The sequence below is a fragment of the Neodiprion fabricii genome, chromosome 5, assembly GCF_021155785.1.
Source record: "Neodiprion fabricii isolate iyNeoFabr1 chromosome 5, iyNeoFabr1.1, whole genome shotgun sequence".
In the NCBI taxonomy this organism is placed as follows: Eukaryota; Metazoa; Arthropoda; class Insecta; order Hymenoptera; family Diprionidae; genus Neodiprion; species Neodiprion fabricii.
The window spans coordinates 14,425,268-14,449,102 of NC_060243.1; the positions used below are offsets into that span (position 1 = coordinate 14,425,268).

At 36.5% G+C, this 23,835-nt stretch overlaps 1 protein-coding gene across 1 annotated transcript; it reads right to left on the reverse strand.

Annotated features, from left to right (window-relative positions):
- Positions 1 to 22,649: 22,649 nt before the first annotated feature.
- LOC124181973 lies at positions 22,650 to 23,498 on the reverse strand. Its single transcript, XM_046568745.1, has one exon. The coding sequence runs from the start codon at positions 23,496 to 23,498 to the stop codon at positions 22,650 to 22,652; it is 849 nt and encodes a 282-aa protein (XP_046424701.1).
- Positions 23,499 to 23,835: the final 337 nt, after the last annotated feature.

The window sequence follows — 23,835 nt, forward strand, 5'->3', positions numbered from 1 at the left end:
AAAAAATTATTTATTTAAATAAATTAATTTTTTTAATCTGAAGAATAATTGATTTTCAAAAATTGAAAATATGAAATTAAATGAATAATAATATTTCTATCTGTACGTTTTCTTCAAATTTCATGATTAGATCTAATCCACTGTATAAATGTTTCAAATAACAATTGTTGAAGTAGATTAAATGGCATTTTTCTAATGAATAATATTTTCATTCCAATTATTATGTGAGCAGATAATTCAAAAATATATAGGATTTTATATATTTTTATATATTTTATATAGGATAAATTGAAGAATAATTGATTTTTAAAAATTGAAAATATGAAATTAAATAAATAATCATATATCTTTCTGTATGTTTTCTTTAAATTTCATAATTAGTTCTAATTCATTGAGTAAATGTTCCAAATTGTAATTCATTAAGTAAAGAAATGGCATTTTTCCAATGGGGAATATTTTTATTTTAATTGATATGTAAGCAGATAATTGAAAAATATGTAGGATTTTTCTAATAATTATATACAATTTCAAAAATTTAAATCATGTGGAAAAAATTTTTTTTTTCAAAATTTCTTTTTTTTTAAAAGTAAATTAAAAATTATAATATATATATATATACATACACAATCATGTATATATATGTATATTATATATATTCATATTATACAATGATATAATAGAATATCAATGGAGGTAAGCAAGTTGAATAATTGATTAGAATAAAAAATTATTCATTTAAATAAATTAATTTTTTTAATCTGAAGAATAATTGATTTTTAAAAATTGAAAATATGAAATCAAATGAATAATAATACATCTATCTGTATGTTCTTTTCAAATTCCATAATAAGTTCTAATTCATTGTATAAATGTTTCAAATAACAATTGTTAAAGTAGATTGAATAGCATTTTTCTAATGAATAATATTTTTATTCTAATTAATGTGTGAGCAGATAATTAAAAAATATATAGGATTTTTCTACCGATCATATATAATTTTAAGAAATTTAAATAATGTAAAAGAAATTTTTTTCTTTCAATTCCTTTTTTTTTAACAGTACATTATAAAATTTAATATATATATGTAAATACACACACACATATATATATATTCGAATATGTATATTTATATATATTTATATTATACAATGATCTGATGAAATAGAAATGGAGGTAATTTAGTTGAATGATTCAATGAAATAAATAATGATTTATTTGGACAAATTTTTTTTCTCAAATTGAAGGATAAATAATTTATGAAAATTCAAAATATGAAAATAACAAAATAACAATTTATCTATCTGTATGTTTTCTCTCAATTTCATAATTAGTTCTAATTCGTTGTACAAATGTTCCAAATTTCAATTCATCAAGTAAATTGAATGGCTTTTTTCTAATGAATGAAATTTTCATTTTAATTGATATGTGAGCAGATAATTGAAAAATATATAAGATTTTCCTAATAATTATATATAATTTCAGAAAATTCAAATCAAGTAAGAAAATTTTTTTTTCCAGATTTCTCTTCTTTCAAAAGTCAATTAAAAATTATAATATATATATTGTGACGTGGTATTTCGTACCCCGTCACTTTGTTTAATTATCGCATTTCCCTAGGTGCAGATATCGCTAGAAATAACGAAAGCACGTCTGAGGCCAATACTCCAAAAATGAACGACTAATTATCTTTAAGTTGAATTCTCTTTACTAAGCTAATTGTATGCTATTTTCTAATTCTGTAATGCTCTACGAGAACCATCCGCGAGACCTTCGCGTCAAGATACCAGGACACTGCCTGACAGGGGTCACGTACCAGCTCAACATCGACCACCACCGACTACAGACGAACGAATACCGCTGAAACCACTCCCGATGGATGCCTATCTAGTTGTCGAACAGGGTCGTGCGTGATGCACAAACAGCAGCTCCAACTATTTGAGACTTATCGGCCAGGAGCCGAACCACGAACGAATGCTTCTACCGCTTGAATGCATCGTTAGGCAGCGTACAGGGCTGTGCGTCAAAAACACAACAAAGCCTCCCGTCGACGATACTTATCAGCCTGGAGCTGAACCGACCCTAACATCTACTAAGTCGTTGACTATCCAATAGAAGACGGTTTTCTCTTCACGAACCGTCTTATCGAAGGACTGCGGCGTGAAATAGGCTAATGATATGCTGACCACGTGGATCTGGTGGATCTAGTGTGGGGATCCGGGTTGAGGGCCATCACCACCAGATCGTTCCGGCATGAGGGCTTCGATGAGCGAGGGCCGGGATGCAGCGCCGACGAAATAGCTACAACGGGGAGTACCAGTAGAGCAAGGAGTGAGTTACAGTCAATCGCAAGTCCAAAGGACCGGTGACGTAATATTGCCGCACACCTCAATATCGCAACACATGAGCAGTACGCCCCCCCCCTCTCGCCAACGATACCGCATAGCTGAAGGAAAACATCTCTAACCACCTTCCGACGTCCCGATACCTCGATACCTGTCGTCGAGGGAAAAGAAAATCAAGCGACGAGGGATTATCGCCGCCTACCCATGGACCAGGCCTACGCGACCTGCTGGTCCAATTAAAATACCGCAAATTTGAGGAAGAATCACGTGACAGCAGCTCGACGAAAATCAGGATCATCGCTCATCTCGTCACTCTACGTTCAGTTCTCGTATCATACCGACGTGCTATCGTAGTCTTCTGTGCCTTATCGCTACCTTATCGCATTCTCTCGCACCTGTTATATCTTCTTTTACGTAAGTGAGGTTCCTTTTCTATTTTGTGAAGCCACGAGATTACTTGCAATATGTCGTACCTTTACCTTTATCTCTTTCTCTCTTTACTTTGCAGTTGGTCTGCTTGAGCCAATTGGGCTCGTACCTTATTCTCTCTTACCTCTTATCTTGTCCCTTTCGCTGTCTTATTGCAAGTAACTTCGCGACGGGTTGACTATTACTTACAAATTGTAGTGACTATTGCTCATTTTATTATCTTTCTCTTCTGGAATATTTGACTGTCTAATATCGCTGTCTAGCAGCGCGTTCCGTTGAAGGATCAATTTTTATCTTAGCTATTGAGCATTGCTATTTTGTTATATTTTCTCTGATTAGTTATATCTGTCTCTTAACCTATTACCGTTGATTATCGTATCTTAGTGAGTGTACCGCGGGAGCGATCTTACATCGCTGCGCGGTCCCGCTCGTCGTTCATTTGACATTGGAGTATTGTGCCGTATCGCATAACATCTTTTTCACTATTTTCTTCGCTAATATCGCTGATCGTAGTTGTCCGTAGTCTATTTGGTTTGCCGTACGTTGCATACTAATTATCTTGAATATTGTTTGTCTTATCTTGAATTGCCTTTTATCGTACCGAATATTATCTCTCTTTCTCTCGCGCTTACCGCAAACTAGAGGTTACGTATTATCTGTTATTCTCCATATTTTATGCTAATTTTCTACTTGACCTGTCGCTTGAATTTACCTTGTAATTTATAATTCCCTGTCTGCCTATTTCTGATCATTCTGGTAATGTGATAACTATCACAATTGTTGTATTTCGCATGTGTTTATAATCGCTTCTCATATTTTATGATTTATTTGCTTACCGCTTAATTCAAGTACAGTATATCTTTTTCTGTTCTGCCTATCTATCATAAAACCGTGTTAATCATTACCGTTAGTATCGCGAGCTTGCGCATATTTCCCGCTTATTCGGAAAACGTTCCGTTATTTGTTAACTCTCTCGCTTAACCTTTCTCTGGCTGTAAATATTGTTAATTATCGCATTTATCGTAATTGTATCTCAATCTCTTCAGCTGCTTGCTTGTCATTAAACTTATCGCTCCTTGCTTAATATATTTAACATTATTCCTGCTTCACCTGTTTCTTATTTTATCTATTGGATTCGACTCCGCCCCTCTACCATTATCTTGTCTCTCTGAGCGAACTGTGCAAAACCGTCGTAGATTCTGACCTTACCTTTATCTATTACCTTTACCTTTACCTTTGTCTTTTTCTCTAATTATCTATTTTTGACGCATGTGCGTCTGGCGCCCAACAATCGTATCTTTCTCCCTTAGTATCTCTCTCTCTATCTAATTATTCAGGTTAGTGACTGCGCCGTAGGGTAACCAATTATCGTTCTATCGTTTTACCCTCAACTGTATGAAAAATATTGGTTACAATATATATATATACACACACACACACACATATATATGTATATATATATTTATAAATATTCATATTATACAATAATATGATAGGATATAAATAGAGGTAATTAAGTTGAATAGTTGATCGAAATAAAAAATTATTTTTTTGTATATATTAATTTTCTTAAATTGAAAGTATAAAATTAAATGAATAATAATATATCTATCCGTATGTTTTCTTCAAATTTCATAATAAGTTCTAATCCATTGTATAAATGTTCCAAATTATCATTCGTAAAGTAAATAAATGGCATTTTTCCAATGAATATCATTTATATCTTAATTAATATGTGAGCAGATAATTAAAAAATATATAGGATTCTTCTAATAATTATATATAATTTTGGAAAATTCAAATGATGTATGAAAAAATTTTTGTTCTCAAATTTATCTTTTCTTGAAAGTAAATCAAAAATTATAATATATATATATAGATATATATATATACACACACTCATATAGATATGTATATTTATACATGTTTATATTATACATCAATATAATAGAATATAAATAGAGGTAATTAAGTTAAATGATTTGATGAAATAAAAAATGATTCATTTGAACAAATCATTTTTCACAAATTGAAGAATAAATAATTTATAAAAATTAAAAATATGAAATTGAACATATAATAATTCATCTATTGGTATGTTTCCTTATAATTTCATAATTATTACCAATTCATTGTATAAATGTTTCAAATTACAATTCATAAAGTAAAGAAATGGCATTTTTCTAATGAATATCATTTATATCCTAATTAATATGTGAGCAGAAAATCGAAAAATATGTAGGATTTTTTTAATAATTATATACAATTTCAAAAATTTAAATCACGTGAAAAAATTTTTTTTTTTTAAATTTCTCTTTTTTTAAAAGTAAATTAAAAATTATAACATATATATATATATATATACAAACACAATCACATACATATATGTATATTTATATATGTTCATATTATACAATGATATAATAGAATATAAATGGAGGTAATGAAGTTGAATAATTGATTCAAATGAAAAATCATTTTTTCGAATGAATTATTTTTCTCAAATTGGAGACTAATTAATTTTCAAAAATTAAAAATATGAAATTAAATAAATAATAATCCATCTATCTGTGTGTTTTTTTTTAAATTTTATTATCAGTTCTAATTCATTGTATAAATGTTCCTAAGTACAATTCATAAAGTAAATAAATAGCATTTTTCTAATGAATAAGATTTTTATTTTAATTATTATGTGAGCAGATAATTAAAAAATATGTAGGATTTTTCTAATAATTGTATATAATTTTAAAAAATTGTAATGATGTAAAAAAAAATTTTTTTCAAAAATTTCATCTTTTTTTAATAGTAAATTGATTATTATAATATACATACATATATATACACACACACACACATATATATATACATATTTATAGAAATTTATATTATACATTATTATAATGGAATATGAATGGAGGTAATTAGGTTCAATAATTTATTAGAATGAAAAATGATCCATTTAAATAAATTATTTTTCTTGAATTAAAGAATTGTTAATTTTTAAAAATTAGAAATATGAAATTGAATGAATAATCATCTATCCATCTGTATGATTTCAGTAAATTCCATAATTATTTCTAATTCATTGTATAAATGTTCCAAATTACAATTTATAAAGTGAATTAAATAGCATTCTTCTAAAGTATAAAATTTTTATTCTATTTGATGTGTGAGCAGATAATCAAAAAATATATAGGATTTTTCTAATAATTATAAATAATGTGAAAAAAAATTTTTTTTTTTGAAATTTTCTTTCTTTAAAAGTAAATTAAAAATTACCATATATATATATATATATATGCTGTAACGTGGCAGTTCGGCTAGGCCTGCCCGTTACAAGAGACTCCCTGAACCCTGGGCGAGATCCCGGAATCAGGGTCTAGAAAATCGAGTCGCGGAATAATTTCAGAGAGCGCCAGAACTGGAGTCACGCACCCGAGCTTCGACAGGGACGAAACAGAGCATTGCGACCCAGATATTTAAGGCTTTTGTTTTTAATTTTTTTTTCGAGTGCACCGGCTACCCTCCAGTGACCAACTACAACACCGAATATCTTTCGAGGCAAGGCGAAACCACGACGATCTCGCGGGAAGGACACCGAGGCTGCGGAGGGAGAGGCAACGCAGATCCCTGCAGCGAGGGAATCCAAGGCGGACGCGATTCCCGCTGGCGGCCGGCGCACCGCAGCCTCCCCGCTCACACCGCTTACGCCCAACCAAGGCAACCGCGAGGTACCAGCTAGCGACGAGGGAGCACCACCCCGCCCAACCCCAGGACTACGTAGAGCTGCGCGGGAGACGACATCGCGATCTAGCCTTAAGTTCTGCGCCGCGTAGAGACGACAGGTGCGCGGCAAGTTGCGCAATCCCCAAAATCGATGACCGATCGATTGTTGCGCATTCCTAGGGTGATGACGTCACGAAAAATTAGCGTGACGAGATCGGCGTTGCGACCATCCTAGATCACTCTAGTTCTGGAGCACAAAGAGGCAGGTGTTCTTCGTTCGCGGTAGTTGGTGTTCATTAAGAAGTTTTTTTTTTCTCTTGGTTTGGTAGTTCGTTGCGAAAAAGAAAAAAAAATATGAGCCGGCACGAGGGAGCCGGACCGTTTGTCGCGTGGATGTGGAGCGGTAAGCGTTGTTAACATTCTCGCGATCGAATTTCGAGGGTAATTGAGTCAAGGCTGATCCGATAAAGGGTAGCCGTTTTCTTTTGTTAGTTTGCGTGTCGAAAAGTACTCGAAATTCGTTTGCCGATTCTTTTGCTTGGTGACCGTAGCCTGAGTTGCGCGTAAGAGAGTAACGTTAACTTCGGGGAATCCAGAAAATCGAGTCGAGCCACAGGTTGAGCCGAGACGTTATTGTCTCGAGCTTGAGTGTGACCGAAGTCCGTTACACGGGGTCAATTCACGTCATCCGGCACATCTTCGATTATCGTACAGGTCGCGAGCAATCACGGGGAGCATTCGAATTCGCGACTGCGGCCCGCCGTCGCCGAGGAAGTGAAGCTCGGGTGCGTGCTGATAAGCGTATGCGTTTTTAGAGGAGGATAGCGGGTGTCGCGACGAGCCTCGCATCACTTTAGTTATTTAATATTCTTTTGAGTTATTTAATATTCTTTTTTTTCTTTCTTCTTTTTTTTTGTTTGCATTATCAGTTAGTATTAAGTTGGCGATCAGCGCCATTGTGTAGAGGACGTTCGCGGGCAGCGCATCGAGTCCGATTTTGTTTTTGGTTTTTTTTTTTTTCTTTCTTTTGTTAGGAAGTAGGGTATTGTTAAGACGGCGACTAGCGCACGTAGGCCGTAGAGGTCTCCTAGATTTATTCACCTTTTTTTTTTTGTTTGTTATTATTTTTTTTATTTTTATTTTATTTGGAGTATTTCTACCTTTCGTATTTAGTTTAGGTAAAAGTGAAATTGTAGTTGGAATCGCGAAGGACGACTTGCGTAGTCGTATTATCATTCTTTTTATTTTTTTGTATTATTTACTTTTATTTCTTTTGTTTTTGTTTTATCGCTGATGAGAAATATATCATTGGGATTTTATAGTAATTTAGCCACATCACGTGTTGGCGTACCTGTGTCGCAATTCTCTCGACCCAAACTTTACCCCTCCCCTCTCCGCGGTACTGAGCTACCGAGCATATAGTCGCGGTGTGTCATATTAACGATTTCGAGGCGTGTTGATCACGCCAGGCGCCCAACAAACTTCGCGACATTGTTTCAGATCAAGGATACCTCGCCGGACGCCAAATTATTGTGCACGCGGTAAGTTCCCGGTTATTTGCTCCGAGTAACCGAGGTGCAGAAAAATCCACGTCACAATGCATACACACACACATATATATATATATATATATATTTATATATATTTATATTACACATGATTATGATAGAATATAAATGGAGGTAATTAGGTTAAATGATTTAGTGAAATAAAAAATGATTCATTCAACTAAATTATTTTTCTCAAAGTAAATGATGATTAATTTTCAAAAATTGATAATATGAAATTAAATAAATAATAATTTATCTATCTGTATGTTTTCTCTCAATTTCATAATTAGTTCTGATTCATTGTATAAATGTTCCAAATTTTAATTCATAAAGTAAATTAAATGGCATTCTTCTAATGAATAATATTCTTATTTTATTTAATATGTGAGCAGATGATTAAAAAATATGTAGGATTTTTCTCATAATTATATACAATTTTAAAAATTCGAATCATGTGTTACGCCCCGACATACCGCCTTGGCGTACCTTTTTTTTCAAAAATTCCATTTCATTTCATTTCTTTGATTACTTCAATGCGCATATATCATTTCATCAAAATCTCATATTCTGATACGAGCAAGTTCCACCCCTCCTGGCAAAAGTCACGTAGAGACCAACAATGATCCCTAGTATAAGGTTCAACTTTCGTTTATTTAGCTGGTACCAAGAACAGAGATGAGAGACTGCTGAATTAGCATCAGTAGCGCTCAGCCTGAAAATATTCCTCTATTTAAGTTAAAACTATAATCAATAACTAGGATAAACCACTACCTTTAGAACCACCAAGTTAAAACAGATTACTTATTGGAATGTATGAATGAATGTGTGAACATTGCATGCAAATATTTTTTGTTCATATCATCAATGTGTCACCAACGAGATTGAGAATCGTCGGAACACCGTCAAAGAGCGAGAAGTAACGCTGACCGTGTGGATTTGGGCACCAGGAGGTCGCCCTCGCACCTCATTGGCTAATAACCGTTGTAACTAATTACAACTGCAGCTCCTTGGACCCTCGGGCCCCAGAAGCCGCGTCTTTCGTCTGTCAAGTCGCGAAGTGCGTGGACGTAAACCCGGATTAGCCCTCTCGAGCAAGAGTAGCGTTTGGAAAATCTTAGTTGTGACCGACCTAAAGTCTCGCGCTAATTCGTCAAATTCGAGCATTCAGTTATTCTGTTAATTGCAAGAGACTCACTATCTTCTACGTTTCCATCTTTTCTGTTCTTTACTAAATCTCATCATTTCGCGAATAGACATTTTTATGCCGTTCCATTTTCTATAATTGAATCGAGTTCGGTCCTGATTCAACCGAATCAGGTAATCTTAAGTAATAATAATAATAATTTCACTATCGTTTTTAATAAATAAATCGTTGCAATCAATTTTAACATACATCAAAATCAGAAAATTGACACTTTCAACTATAACTTCCGATAACAAGATATCATTCCAAATCTAAAAAAAAAAAAAACCAAGTGACCGACGTTCAACATCTTTCGATTGATCAACTCTTCCAAACTTGAGGTGAGGCCCCTGGTCCAGAAATCTACCGATGCAGACCGACACGATCCGACGGCTCTCGTCGACCGTTTCACCTAAAGCTAAGTCGATCCGAGTGTTAATCTTCGAAATTGAACGAATTCTTGTTTCACCTTTATAATCGAAATCTACTACAGTAATTTTCATTCAGAACCAAGTCTAGAATTGGTGGCTAGCTTCACTACCCCCAATTAAATCGTACTTATTGTTACCAAGAATTGACGAATAGGACTTAACAATAGTATATATAATTGATTTAAGACAATCTAAAAAGAGAGATACAATACAATAATCACGACCAGCTAGTTAACCATTGTTCAGAGTAGATGTTCCTGGTACCAAATAATAGTATCCATTAGAATAGAACAATACACGATTTTATTTATAAACTTGAACACTTTATAAATTGTTATTTTCGGCTCATACCGGGACAATCTCTTGAAACTATACATATAACGCGCATGCGCCAAATAATTTAATCTCATTGGTCGGTGAAATCGCGCCGCGGTGATGTTTTCATCTGCTGAGCAAGGCGCCAACGTACACAAAATGAAACAAAAGCTGTAATTCTCTCGCGCGTGAAGCCGTGGATTGAGGTCATGCTGCTGTTTATTTTTACGTAGCGTGAATTGTCTAAGAAGAATAGTATCGTTCAGCAATACCGTGGTTGATTTCGGAAGATATTCAACCGACGCAATAAAGAATTTAACGGAAAAGCAAATATCAAATGATACAGAAATTGGGTGTTATTTATTGAAAGAAGAAATCTGAAATTCAACGTGAAATGTCATTAACAAGTCGGAGTCTGGACAAACAGAAGTAGGTAAGTAAAAGCAATGTTTATTGTGAACAGATTCTTTATTTACATAAAATTAAAAATAAATGAATGGTTGAGACCCAGTAGATATTTCTAGAGTAGATTCGTTACGGTGCAGTGGTCCAGAAGTCAGTAATTAGTGCCGATGAACATGAAATAAATAAAAGAAATGAGTAACAAGGAATAAAGAAATTATTCATCTTAAACACGAAGCTTAGGAGGACAAAGAGTAGCATTTAACAGAAAACGTACCCGACGCAATACTCACAAAAACCCTCGCCGTCATCATTGATTAGTTGACAAAGTTTTTGCAGCTCCATTGTACAACAATCAATGTTCCGTTAACAAAGAGGGTTCACCAGATATCCAAGAATAAAAAGAGAAAAAGAACAACAGTTAATATTACAGTGTAAATCATGCTATTGATGAAAAATTAGGAAACAAAACAATAACTTACAAGACAATCGTCCGATAACACTGGGAGACCAATCTCCACTCTTCTGATCACCCCTCGTCTGTCCATTGGTTGCCTTTCAAAAAGTGCTGCCTTTTTTTTTGCCTTCAAAAATACCGAAAGATCCTGTTTGATAATAATAGCTTCTAATATTTTCAGGTACGAAATAATTCATTGTCAAAGCGGGACTAAATTTGTCAGGCATGGAAGCATGTAAGTAAATTTCCAATTACGTGATCTTTGACAATGACAATATTTTAACATGGATTCAATGATAAAATTCGTTTTTTTCTCAACAGGCTCGAAGTTTAAACTTTAATTAACACGAGGACAATTATGCCTTACCTGATGGTCAAAACGTTCAGGTGGCAAGGATCCTGGTCTCTCGAGCGGTGCAATCATTAGAACCATCGAACCTGCTTGTTTCGTCAGACATCAGGTGCCAGAGTGAATTTTATCAGGCCATCGCCACCTTCTTAACATCAGTTGAGGCAAAATTGAAGAGCGGGATGTACTACAGATCATAATGGCTGAATATCCCATCATTTTACTTTGATCGAGCCAATAGTGATAAGTTTGTTACTTAACCATTGCTGCTAATTCATTCTACCGAGGAATCATTCTGTGCACCATTGTAATTTAAGCATTATTATTGACCAGCATTGTTTTTCAAACTTTATACCATTTGATTAGATATCTTATTTTGAAGCTTACTTTTACTCTCTTTGGCATTGAATTCAGATGAATAGTTTTTCAAGTCCTCAATTAGATTGTAGGGTTGAATTTCGCTAGGCAAACTGAATCAATCTTAATCTAGAACTGTTAAATAAGTTCGGTTAAAAATGTCGTTAAATTTAATCTTAGTTGACGGTGTCATCTGGCTAGCTAGTTGCACGATAACTTGAAACCAAATTCAATTTTACACTCTTTATAGGGTCCTACCTTAAGACTGAAAGCTTGTGAATCTCCATGTACCGCAATTATTTCTGCATTTCATGTTAGCATTATCTGGAGCAAAGAAATCCCATTTTGAGATCCAAAATGGAACCTGAAACACAGGGTTATTCAACAGCACGATCTGAAAACCACGAATTTTATAATGGTTTCTGCAACAAAGGGACTCTTTCCAAATATCCTTGTTAGAAGGTGATGTTCGGAGGACTATGAACAAGATGTTGTATCGGATAACATTATTTGGAAAAAAATCTTCGTAAACTTCGTTAAAAACTAGATATTCATTTATTTTGATGGAACAAGGGACACAATCTTTACATTACTTTAAAATTGACATTACTCGAAAACATGATTGTCCTTGAAGCTAATTGTGACATTGAGGCGCATTTTGAGAAACTTGATTTTCAACTTGTGTCACAGGATGTGATTTACGTTCCTGAGTTCTACGCTTTCGATTATATTTTCTTTGTTTCGAACTGCACTAACATGAAATACAGAAATCATTTCAATAAATCTAATATTACTTGAATTTTCAATTTGAGTATTAGGTTCCCTTCATTTATTTAATCGAACATCATTGAAAATTTGCGAAATAAATTCTTATAATCATTCGGAAATTTTAAATAGTAGTAGCAATAATTTGTTAATCGGAAAAAATACATTGACTATCAACTATTCGTAAATTTTGTTGAACTATTTTCAAGAAAAAAAAGATTCACAGTTCCGTTACAGATAGTGAGATATTTAAATTTCTTGAACGCTCGGTTTAATGTCTCATTTTCGAAAGTGATAAAGTTCAATATTACCGCCTGAAATCACAAAAGAGTGAGAAAGTTGCTTAGTTGCTCGAAAGATGATCTTTGTACGTCTGACAAATTGAATGGGCAGATAACAGTGAATATCAGAGTTGTAATTATTTTAGCCGTATTACCTGTTGATAGATAAAAATTCCATTGTTATTCCTAATGTACGAAATAATAAAAATGATTAAATAAAGTGTTCGCACCTACCTGCTGCCTTTCAGGCATCAATTTAAACAGATTTCTCATTTGAGTCGAATAAAGCCAATTTTCAAAGAGCATTAGCATCAACTTTCTGAGTCACTACCTCGACTGTTTAAGATTCTAACCTCAAAAATTCGTATGAACTACAACGCCGCCAGAAACAGAGTTTGACAGCTCAAACTCGGAGTGGTCAACCTGCCCGAGCAGCCGATAAAACTCGCGCATGCGCAATATATGTATAGTTTCAAGAGATTGTCCCGGTATATCATTATCACCATTGATTGTTACCAGACATTTCAATAACCAAATCGAAACAGAATATACTTCAACTTTCACCAGTCAAATCATATTAAACATTTATTTTGAACGACCTTCTTCCCATTTTTATTATTGTAAAATTGCCTCAACAATTTAAACAAACCTCACAGACCTGTACAGGACCATAGCAACACGATCCTACAAATTACCGGCTTATCGAAAGGAAGGTCTTTTCTTAGTTTTAATAATTATTCATTGTCGTTACGTGGGAGCTTGATTATTCAATTAATCATCAACTACCACCGCTCAGTACACCCTCGCCCCCGCGTAACACATGTGAAAAAATTTTTTTTTCCAAAATTTCTCTTTTTTTAAAAGTAAATTGAAAATTATAATATATATATATATATACACACTCAATCATATATATATATATTTATATATATTTATACTATACAATAACATAATAGAATATAAATGGAGGTAATTTAGTTGAACAATTTAATGAAATAAAAGATATTCATTCAATTGACTTATTTTTCTTAAATTGGAGAATAAATCATTTTTGAAAATTAAAATTGTGAAATTAAATAAATAGTAATCCATCTATCTGTGTGTTTTTTTTAAATTTCATAATTAGTTCTGATTCATTGTATAAATGTTCCAAATTACAATTCATAAAGTAAAGAAATGGCATTTTTTTAATGAATAATGTTTTTATTTCAAATAATATGTGAGCAAATAATCAAAAAATATGTAGGATTTTCCTAATAATTATATACAAATTCAAAAATTCAAATCACGTAAAAAAATTTTTTATCTCAAAATTTCTCTTTTTTTAAAAGTATATTCAAAATTATAATATATATATATATATATACACACACGATTATATACATATATATATTTATATATATTCATATCATACAATGATATGATAGAATATAAATGGAGGGAATCAAAATAAATAATTGATTAGAATAAAAAATTATTTATTGAAATAAATTATTTTTCTCAAATTGACGAATAATTGATTTTTGAAAATTGGAAATATGAAATTATATAAATAATAATATATCGATCTGTATGTTTTCTTCAAATTTCATAATGAGTTCTGATTCCTTGTATAAATGTTTCAAATTACAATTCATAAAGTAAAGAAATGCCATTTTTCTAATGAATAATATTTTTATTTCAATTGATATGTGAGCAGATATTTAAAAAATATGTAAGATTTTCCTAATAATCATATACAATTTCAAAAATTTAAATCACGTAAAAAAATTTTTTATCTCAAAATTTCTCTTTTTTTAAAAGTATATTCAGAATTATAATATATATATATATATATATATATACACACACGATTATATACATATATATATTTATATATATTCATATTATACAATGATATGATAGAATATAAATGGAGGGAATTAAAATAAATAATTGATTAGAATAAAAAATTATTTATTGAAATAAATTATTTTTCTCAAATTGACGAATAATTGATTTTTGAAAATTGAAAATATGAAATTATATAAATAATAATACATCGATCTGTATGTTTTCTTCAAATTTCATAATGAGTTCTAATTCCTTGTATAAATGTTCCAAATTACAATTCATAAAGTAAAGAAATGCCATTTTTCTAATGAATAATATTTTTATTTCAATTGATATGTGAGCAGATGATTAAAAAATATGTAGGATTTTCCTAATAATTATATACAATTTCAAAAATTTAAATCACGTAAAAAAATTTTTTTCCTAATATTTATCTTTTTTTAATAGTAAATTAAAAATTATACTATATATATATATACACACACGATTATATATATATATATATATATATATATTTATATATATTCATATTATACAATGATATAATAGAATACAAATAGAGGTAATTAGGTTAAATGATTTGATAAAATAAAAAATGAATTATTTGAACGAATCATTTTTCTCAAATTAAAGAATAAATAATTTATAAAAATTGAAATTATAAAATTAAATAAGTAATAATTTATCTATTGGTATGTTTTCTCCGAATTCCATAATTATTCCTAATTCATTGTATAAATGTTCCAAATTACAATTCATAATGTGAATTAAATAGCATTCTTCTAAAGAATAATATTTTTATTTTATTTGATGTGTGAGCAGATAATTGAAAAATATATAGGATTTTCCTAATAATTATATGTGATTTCAAAAAATCTAAATAATGTGAAAAAAAAAATTTTTTATTCAAATTTTTCCTTTTTTAAAAGTGAATTAAAAATTATCATCAATTACCTTCATTTATATTCGATTATAATCATTCATAATACAAATCTATATTGACATATATATATATATATATATATATATATATATATATATACATATACAGGGTGTCCTAAATTGCCTCCCACGGACTAGCCAGCATAATACCTCGTTAAAATCCAACCGAGAATTTCTTTCCCGGAAGCTCGTCCGACGCATAGTTTTTGAATTATAAGCGATGGCGCTAGGCCAATCAGAGCGCACCATTTGATCTAGATTTGCCGCCACGGAAATTGCTGTTTTGTTCGTCTTGGTGAATTATTATTATTCGTTTACGAATTGAATATCGGCACCTCCCCTCTCTCGCTGCTTAGTTTAATGTTAGTTAATTAGTTCTAATTTATTGTAAACATGTTCCAAATTTCAATTCATAAAGTCAATTGAATGGCATTTTTCTAATGAATAATATTTTCATTTTAATGAAATTGTGAGCAGATAATTGAAAAATATGTAGGATTTTCCTAATAATTATATACAATTTCGAAAATTTAAATCACGCAAAAAAATTTTTTTTCTTAAAATTTTTCTTTTTCTAAAAGTAAATTAAAAATCATAATATATATATATATACACACACGATTGTATATATATATATATATATATATATATACATATTCATAACATACAATAATATAATAGAATATAAATGGAGGTAATTAGGTTAAATAATTGATTGGAATAAAAAATTATTTATTCTAATAAAGTATTTTTCTTAAATCAAAGAATAATTGATTTTTGAAAATTGAAAATATGAAATTAAATAAATAATAATACATCTATCTGTATGTTTCCTTCAAATTTCATAATTAGTTCCAATCCATTGTAATAATGGTCCAAATAACAATTGTTAGACTAGATTAAATAGCATTTTTCCAATGAATAATATTTTTATTTCAATTAATGTGTGAGCAGATAATTAAAAAATATATATGATTTTTCTACCGATCATATATAATTTTAAAAAATTTAAATCATGTAAAAAAATTTTTTTTTTTGTTTACTCTTTTCTTAAAAGTCAATCAAAAATTATAATATATATATATATATATACACACACACACATTTATATATATATATATTTATATATATTAATATTATACAATAATATAATTGAATATAAATGGAGGTAATTGAGTTGAATAAATGGTTGAAATAAAAAATCATTCATTAAAATTCATTTTTTTTCCTGAATTGGAGACTAATTGGTTTTTAAAAATTAGAAATATGAAATGAAATAAATAATAATCCATCTATCTGTGTGTTTTTTTTAAATTTCATAATTAGTTCTTATTCATTGTATAAATGTTTCAAATTACAATTCATAAAGTAGATAAATGGCATTTTTCTAATGAATAATATTTTTATTTCAAATAATATGTGAGCAGATAATTGAAAAATATATAGGATTTTTTTACCGATCACATATAATTCTGAAGAATTCAAATAATTTAAAAAAAATTCCTTTTTTTCAATTTCTCTTTTTTGAAAAGTAAATTAAAAAATTTAATATATTGTGACGTGGATTTTTCTGCACCTCGGTCACTCGGAGAAAATGACCGAGAACTTACGGCGTGCACAATAATTTAGCGTCCACGACGTACCCTGGACCTGAAACAATATCGCGAAATATGTTGGGCGCCTGGCGTGATCAACACGCCTCGAAATCGGTGATACGATATACCGCGACCATATGCTCGGTAGCTCAGTACCGCGGAGAGGGGGGGGGGGGGTAATTTTTGGGTATAGAGAATTGCAACACAAGTAAGCCAACGCGTGATGTGGCCAAATTACTATAAAATTACAATGGTATATTTCTTGTCAGCGATATTACAAAAACAAAAAAAAATATAAAAGTAAAAATAAAAATAATAATAATACGACTACGCAAGTCGTCCTTCGCGATTCCAGATACAACTTTGAATTTAATCTAAAAGAAATAAAAGAAAAAAGGAGAAACAAACCAAATAAAAAAATAAAAAAAAAGGTGAATAAATCTAGGAGACCTCTATGGCCTACGGGCGCTAATCGCCGTCTTAATAATACCCTAATTCGTAAGAACCAAAAACAAAATCGGACTCGATGCGCTGTTCGCGAACGGCCTTTACAAAATGGCGCTGATCGCTAACTTAATATTAACTTATAATGCAAAAAATAAAACTAAACTGAGGCGAGGCTCGTCGCGACACCCGCAATCCTCCTCTAATAACGCATATTTTTATCAGCGCGCACCCGAACTTCACTTTCTCTGCGACGGCGGGACGCAGTCGCGAATTCGAATGATCCCCGTGAGACGGTCGCGACCTACACGAGAATGGAGGGTGTACCGGACGAAGTAAAATGACCCCGTGTAACGGACTTCGGTTACACTCAAACTCGAGGCAATGATGTCTCGGCTCAACCCGTGACTCGACTCGATTTCGTGGATTCCCCGAAATTAACGCTACTCCGTCGCGCGCAACTCAGGCTGCGGTCACCAAGCGAAAGAATCGGCAAACGAATTTCGAGTATTTTTTGACACGCAAATTCCAAAACGGCTATCCTTTATCTGATAAGCCTTTACTCAATTACTCTCGAAATTCGATCGCAAGAATATCAGCAGCGCTTACCGCTCCACATCCACTGTACGAATGCACCCACACCCTCGTGGCGGGTCCCTGACATCGTCCTCGCAACGTAACAGTTCCTTTTACGGACGCCCAATAAACTCTACCTCGACCGCGAAAACACTCAACCGGGGACTGCGCAACTTGCCGCGTACCTGTCGTCTCTACGCGGCGCAGAACTTAAGGCTAGATCGCGATGTCGTCTCCCGCGCAGCTCTACGTAGTCCTGGGGTTGGGTGGGGTGGTGCTCCCTCGTCGCTAGCTGGTACCTCGCGGTTGCCGTGGTTGGGCGTAAGCGGGGTGAGCGGGGAAGCTGCGGCGCGCCGGCCGCCAGCGGGAATCGCGTCCGCCTTGGATTCCCGGGCTGCAGGGATTTGCGTTGCTTCCCCCTCCGCAGCCTCGGTGTCCTTCCCGCGAGATCTCCGTGGTTTCGCCTTGCCTCGAAAGATGTTCAGCGTCGAAGTTGGTCGCTGGAGGGTAGCCGATGCACTCAAAAAAATAAGAAAAACAAACGCCTGTAATATCTTGGTCGCAATGCGCTATTTCGTCCCTGTCGAAGCTCGGGTGCGTGACTCCAGTTCTGGCGCTCTCTAAGATTATTCCGCGACTCGATTTTCTAAACCCTGATTCCGGGATCTCGCCCAGGGTTCAGGGAGTCTCTTGTAACGGGCAGGCCTAACCGAACTCCCACGTTACAATATATATATACACACACACATATATATATATATATATATTTACATTATTCAATAATATGATAGGATATAAATGGAGGTAATTAAGTTAAATGATTCAATAAAATAAAGAATAATTCATTTGGACAAATTTTTTTTCTCAAATTGAAGGATAAATAATTTATGAAAATTGAAAATATGAAAATGTGTGAATAATAATTTATCTATCTGTGTGTTTTTTCTGAATTTCATGATGAGTTCTAATTCATTGTGTGAATGTTCCAAATTGCAATTCGTAAAGTAAATGAATGGCATTTTTCTAATGAATGAGATTTTTATTTTAATTATTATGTAAGCAGATAATTAGAAAATATGTAGGATTTTTTCAATAATTATATATAATTTTGAAAAATATATATATATATGTGGGATCTGGATTACTGGGATCCTACGTATTAAAGCGTGCGATGGGTGAAATATAAAAGGATGTTTATTAAGTTTTACAGGTGCGTGATGACGGAGATCCGGTTATAGCGCGGTTACAATAACGGTTCTCTAGCGTGTGTTGATTTTGACTATCTGCGAGGTGATGCGAAGGATCTTCGCTCTCGTTTTTGCCCGCTGGAGTGAGGAAAGCGCGCTGAGGATTATTTCCGAAATTGGGCGATAAACGCCGAGCATTGCCTCGCTCTGATACTAGACCGAGTGCGTGTATGTGGCAGGCGCCACATGTCTCCCCTTCTTGGAGAAATACTGTGTAGTATTTCAAGCTGGAAACAGAAAAAGAAAAAAAACTGGCAAGATAAAAATTTGGGTTATTTCTCATTTCTTTGTCTTTTGCGTGCAGGTTTGTTGAGTGCGTGGATGGAGCGTAAGACGAAATTACAGCGCGAGTCGGACTTGTTTTTTCTTTTTTGAAGTCGCGGTCGTTGGGGCGTCGTTGTTTGCGACGGGCTGGTGTACGCTCAATGCTGACGGTCCGGCCGTGTCGTGTTGGCTTTGGAGTTCGTCGAGCAGCAGATACGCGGGTTTCAATCTGTCGATCGAAACTGGCGTGTTTCTTCCACGTAGTTTGACGGTGAAGTATTTCTCGTGCTTGTCGACGACTGGGTATGGGCCGTCGTACGGGGCGGAGAATGACGGTCGCACTTGGTCGTTTCGGATAAAGACGTGTGACGCGTTTGCGAGGTCTTGGTGCACAAAGATGCGCTGGTGTGTGTGGCGCGATGCGGGTTCTGGTGCCAGATCTTGGAAGTTCTTCCTCAGCATCCGTACCAGTTCGGGGGCGGTCGTGTCTTGCCTTGAGGGCGCAAGGAATTCGCCTGGCAGTCGTATCGGTTCGCCGAGGACGAGTTCAGCGGGAGTCGCTTCGATGTCCTCTTTGTACGCGGCTCGGAGTCCGAGTAGCACGGCGGGAAGCGCGTCGTACCACGTGTCCTCGTGACAGAGTAGCGCTGCTTTTAACTGACGGTGGAGGCGTTCTACGAGTCCGTTAGCTTGCGGGTGGTAAGCCGTTGTGCGTTTGTGTTTGAAGCCTAGGAGTTCCGAGAGTTTTTTGAATAAGTTTGACTCAAATTGTCCTCCCAGGTCTGAAGTAATGCGCAAGGGAATGCCGAAGTGTGCAATCCACGATAGCATTAGCGCGTGAGCGACTTTTTCTGTTGAGCCGTCTTCGAGCGGCACGGCTGCTGGATAGCGCGTGAAACGGTCCACGATCGTGAGGCATTTTGTGCGGCCTTTCGACGGCGGCAGCGTGACCAGATCGATGTGGATGTGTTCGAAGCGTCGAGACGGTGGTTCGAAATTGGCGATGGGCGAGACTGTGTGTCGCGATATCTTGCTGCGTTGGCAAGGCACGCAGCATCGAGCCCACTCGTTGCAGTCTTTGTTGATCGACGGCCATACGTAGCGTTGAGCAATGAGGCGTCGAGACGCGCGTTGTCCGGGGTGTGCCGCTGAGTGTAAGGAATGGAACACTCGCTTCCTGAGGGGAGCGGGCACGTACGGGCGCACTGTACCTGACGAAGTATCACAGTACAGAGTCACATCTGGGTCCTGGTAACGGAGGCGTCTGAGGTCGAGCGCGTGGTTGTTGTTTTCTAGCAGTTGGCGTAGCTCGTCGTCTTCGCGTTGAGACTGCGCGAGCTCCTGTGGCGAAACTGCTGCTGCGATCGCGTCGACGCGCGACAGCATGTCTGCTACGACGTTTTCTGAGCCGGATACGTGTCGGATGTCGGAGGTGAATTGGCCGACGAGGTTGAGTCGCCTAAATTGCCACGGAGTTGCGCGCTCGGGACGTTGGTTAAACGCGTGAGTTAGCGGCTTGTGGTCCGTGTAGATGGCGATGTGCCGACCTTCGAAAAGGTGTCGGAAGCGTCTGACGGCTTCGTAGATTGCCTCGAGTTCGCGATCGTACGTCGACATCTTTTGCGCGGAGGGTGATAGTTTCTTGCTGAAGAACGCGAGCGGCTCCCATTGACCTTGGCGGTGCTGTTGGAGGGCGGCTCCGATGGCTCGTTCCGATGCATCTGCGAAGATTGCCCACTCGGCGTTCGTGTCTGGATGCACGAGGAGTGTTGCGTCGGCGAGGGCTCGTTTCGATTTTTCGAACGCGTCTTCGAGCTCGGCGTTCCACGCGATTTTTGTCTTGCCCTTGACCTCGGATCCTTCCAGGAGGCGGTTGAGAGGCGCGAGTGTTTCCGCCGCGTGTTTGATGAATTTTCGGTAGAAATTTATCGTACCGAGAAAATTGCGCAGGCCCTTAATGTTTTCAGGCTTCTTGAGGTTGGTGATCGCGTCGACGCGTTCAGGTAGCGGTTTAATGCCTTGTACGTTGACTGCGTGACCGAGGAATTTTACTTCTGTTTGACCGAGACACGATTTCGCGGCGTTTATGACGAGTCCGTACCGTCGGAGGCGTTCGAACACGATGCGGAGATGTTCTCGGTGTTGTTGCGCGTCTCGCGAGGCGACGAAAATGTCATCGATGTACACGAACACGAATGGGAGATCACGGGTGACGTCGTCCATGAACCGTTGGAAGGTTTGCGCGGCGTTTCGAAGTCCGAATGTCATGAACGGGAATTCGAAGAGACCAAACGGAGTGATGATCGCGGTCTTCGGGACGTCTTCGGGCGCGACGGGTATTTGGTTGAATGCGCGCACGAGATCGATGACGGAAAATATTTGGCAACCGTGACAGTTCGCGCAAAAATCTTCCAGATAACGTACGGGGTAGCTATCGGGCGTCGTGCGAGCGTTGAGACGACGGTAGTCACCGCACGGGCGCCATTCGCCGGATTTCTTGGGCACGAGGTGGAGAGGAGACGACCAGGGGCTGTCGGAGCGGCGCGCGATGCCCAGCTTAATTAATCTCTCGAACTCCTCTTTCGCGATTTTCAAACGATCCGACGCGAGACGACGTGCTTTACTCGAGACTGGAGGTCCGTCGATCGTTTTTATGTAATGATACGTGTTGTGTTTAACGTCACGGACGGCTCCGTCTGGTTTAACGATATCGGGGAACTCGGCGATTATTTTTTCGAATTGCGGCGAGTTGTCGCAAGAGATGACCTTGACCGAGGCGTGATCGATGTGCGCGATCGAGCCTAGCGATGTGAGCGTTGTCGTGGTGTCGATAAGGCGGCGGCCTTTTAAATCTACCGCAATCCCGAAGTGGCTCAGGAAATCTGCGCCGATTAAGGGACGCGTGACGTCTGCCACGACGAAACGCCATGACAGGTCTCTGCGTAAACTGAGGTCGAGTGTCATTGTGGTCCAGCCGAAGGTGTCAATAGGCGAGCCGTTTGCGGCGCGTAATTGATAACCTGTCCTTGCTTTCCGCGCGGGGGCTCCTCCGGGGGGGATTACCGAGAGATCAGATCCCGTGTCCACCAAAAATTGCGTTCCAGTGGGTCTGTCTTTTACGAAAAGGCGGCTGGGTTGCGCGAGGGAATCGGTTTCAGCCATTAACGACTCCCGCTGGCGTTTCCCGGAAATTTACATCCCGCTGGGAAGCACTTCTTCGCGGAATTGCCGAATTTCTTGTGGTAACAACATATGTTCGATGTTGGTGAGAGTCCGCGTGTACTCGACTTGCTGCGTGAACGGCTACGCGAGCGTTCTTTTTTCTTGCTCGTTTTGTTTTGATTGCGGCGGCCTTGGTTTGATAGCTGTTCGACTTTACGTGTGAGTGCGGCTATTTGAGCTTCGAGGCTTGATACCGCCGAAACATTATTGCCTTTGTTTACTTGCTCGTGTACGCGATCGGCTGTCTCGCTTAGCTCGGTGAGCGTTAATTTGTTTTGTGCCACGAGGCAAATTCTAATATTTTCGGGGAGATGTGATAGCCAGCGCGCTTTAAGAATTTCCTCGTCTATGTCAGGGACGAGGCTACGCAGATGGCGTAAATGCGCTGATGGTGTGCGGTCACCAAGGCTTTCGCGGTCGAGGAGCTGTAAAATTTTTGCTTCTCTCGATTGAGAAAAACGCGCGATCAATGCTATTTTTAGCGCTTGGTACGGAAGGGTTACCGGGGGCGTGACGATAAGATTTTCTACCTCCGCGGCGTAACGCGTTGGTATGTTCGATATCGTGTGGTAGTATCGGCCGATTTCCGTTACAATACCCTGCGTTCGAAATTGCGCTTCCTGTTGCGCGAACCAGAGCGCTGGTCGTTCGGGGCAAAATGGCGGCACCCTGAGCCTTACGGGGTTCGGCGTCAGGGCCGGCGGTTGATCACCCTGCATTTCGTTTAGCGTTGACTCTCCTTGGCTCGGTTCTTGGTCTTCTCCCGGTCCTGTTCCTGAGTCTTCCATAGCGTCCTGGTATATCATTCGCGTGTGCTTCGCACTGCAGCACGAGAGGGGTTTCACTCACTGATTAAGCACTCAAGGTGTCTATGAATTCACTCACGCAGCACAACGTCTCTGGGTGCTCAGCCTTGCGCGAGCGGTGAGGAAAACACGCGGACACTCGTGAAAAGCAGCAATAAATTTTATGCGCGCACTACCACTTGGAGTCTCCGCCTTTGCGGTGGGAGCGAATAATAAGCGCGGCGAAAAGATTTGGAGTCGATTTCTCAGCGCGCTAAGGGCACACTCGGCGTGGCGCGCGGGCGCGGGAAAAGAATCGCGAGAAACCGGCAGAAATATT

What these genes read in the sequence shown, in the direction of transcription:
- LOC124181973 (XM_046568745.1), bottom strand. Translation starts at nt 23,498, where the DNA reads ATGGAAGACTCAGGAACAGGACCGGGAGAAGACCAAGAACCGAGCCAA.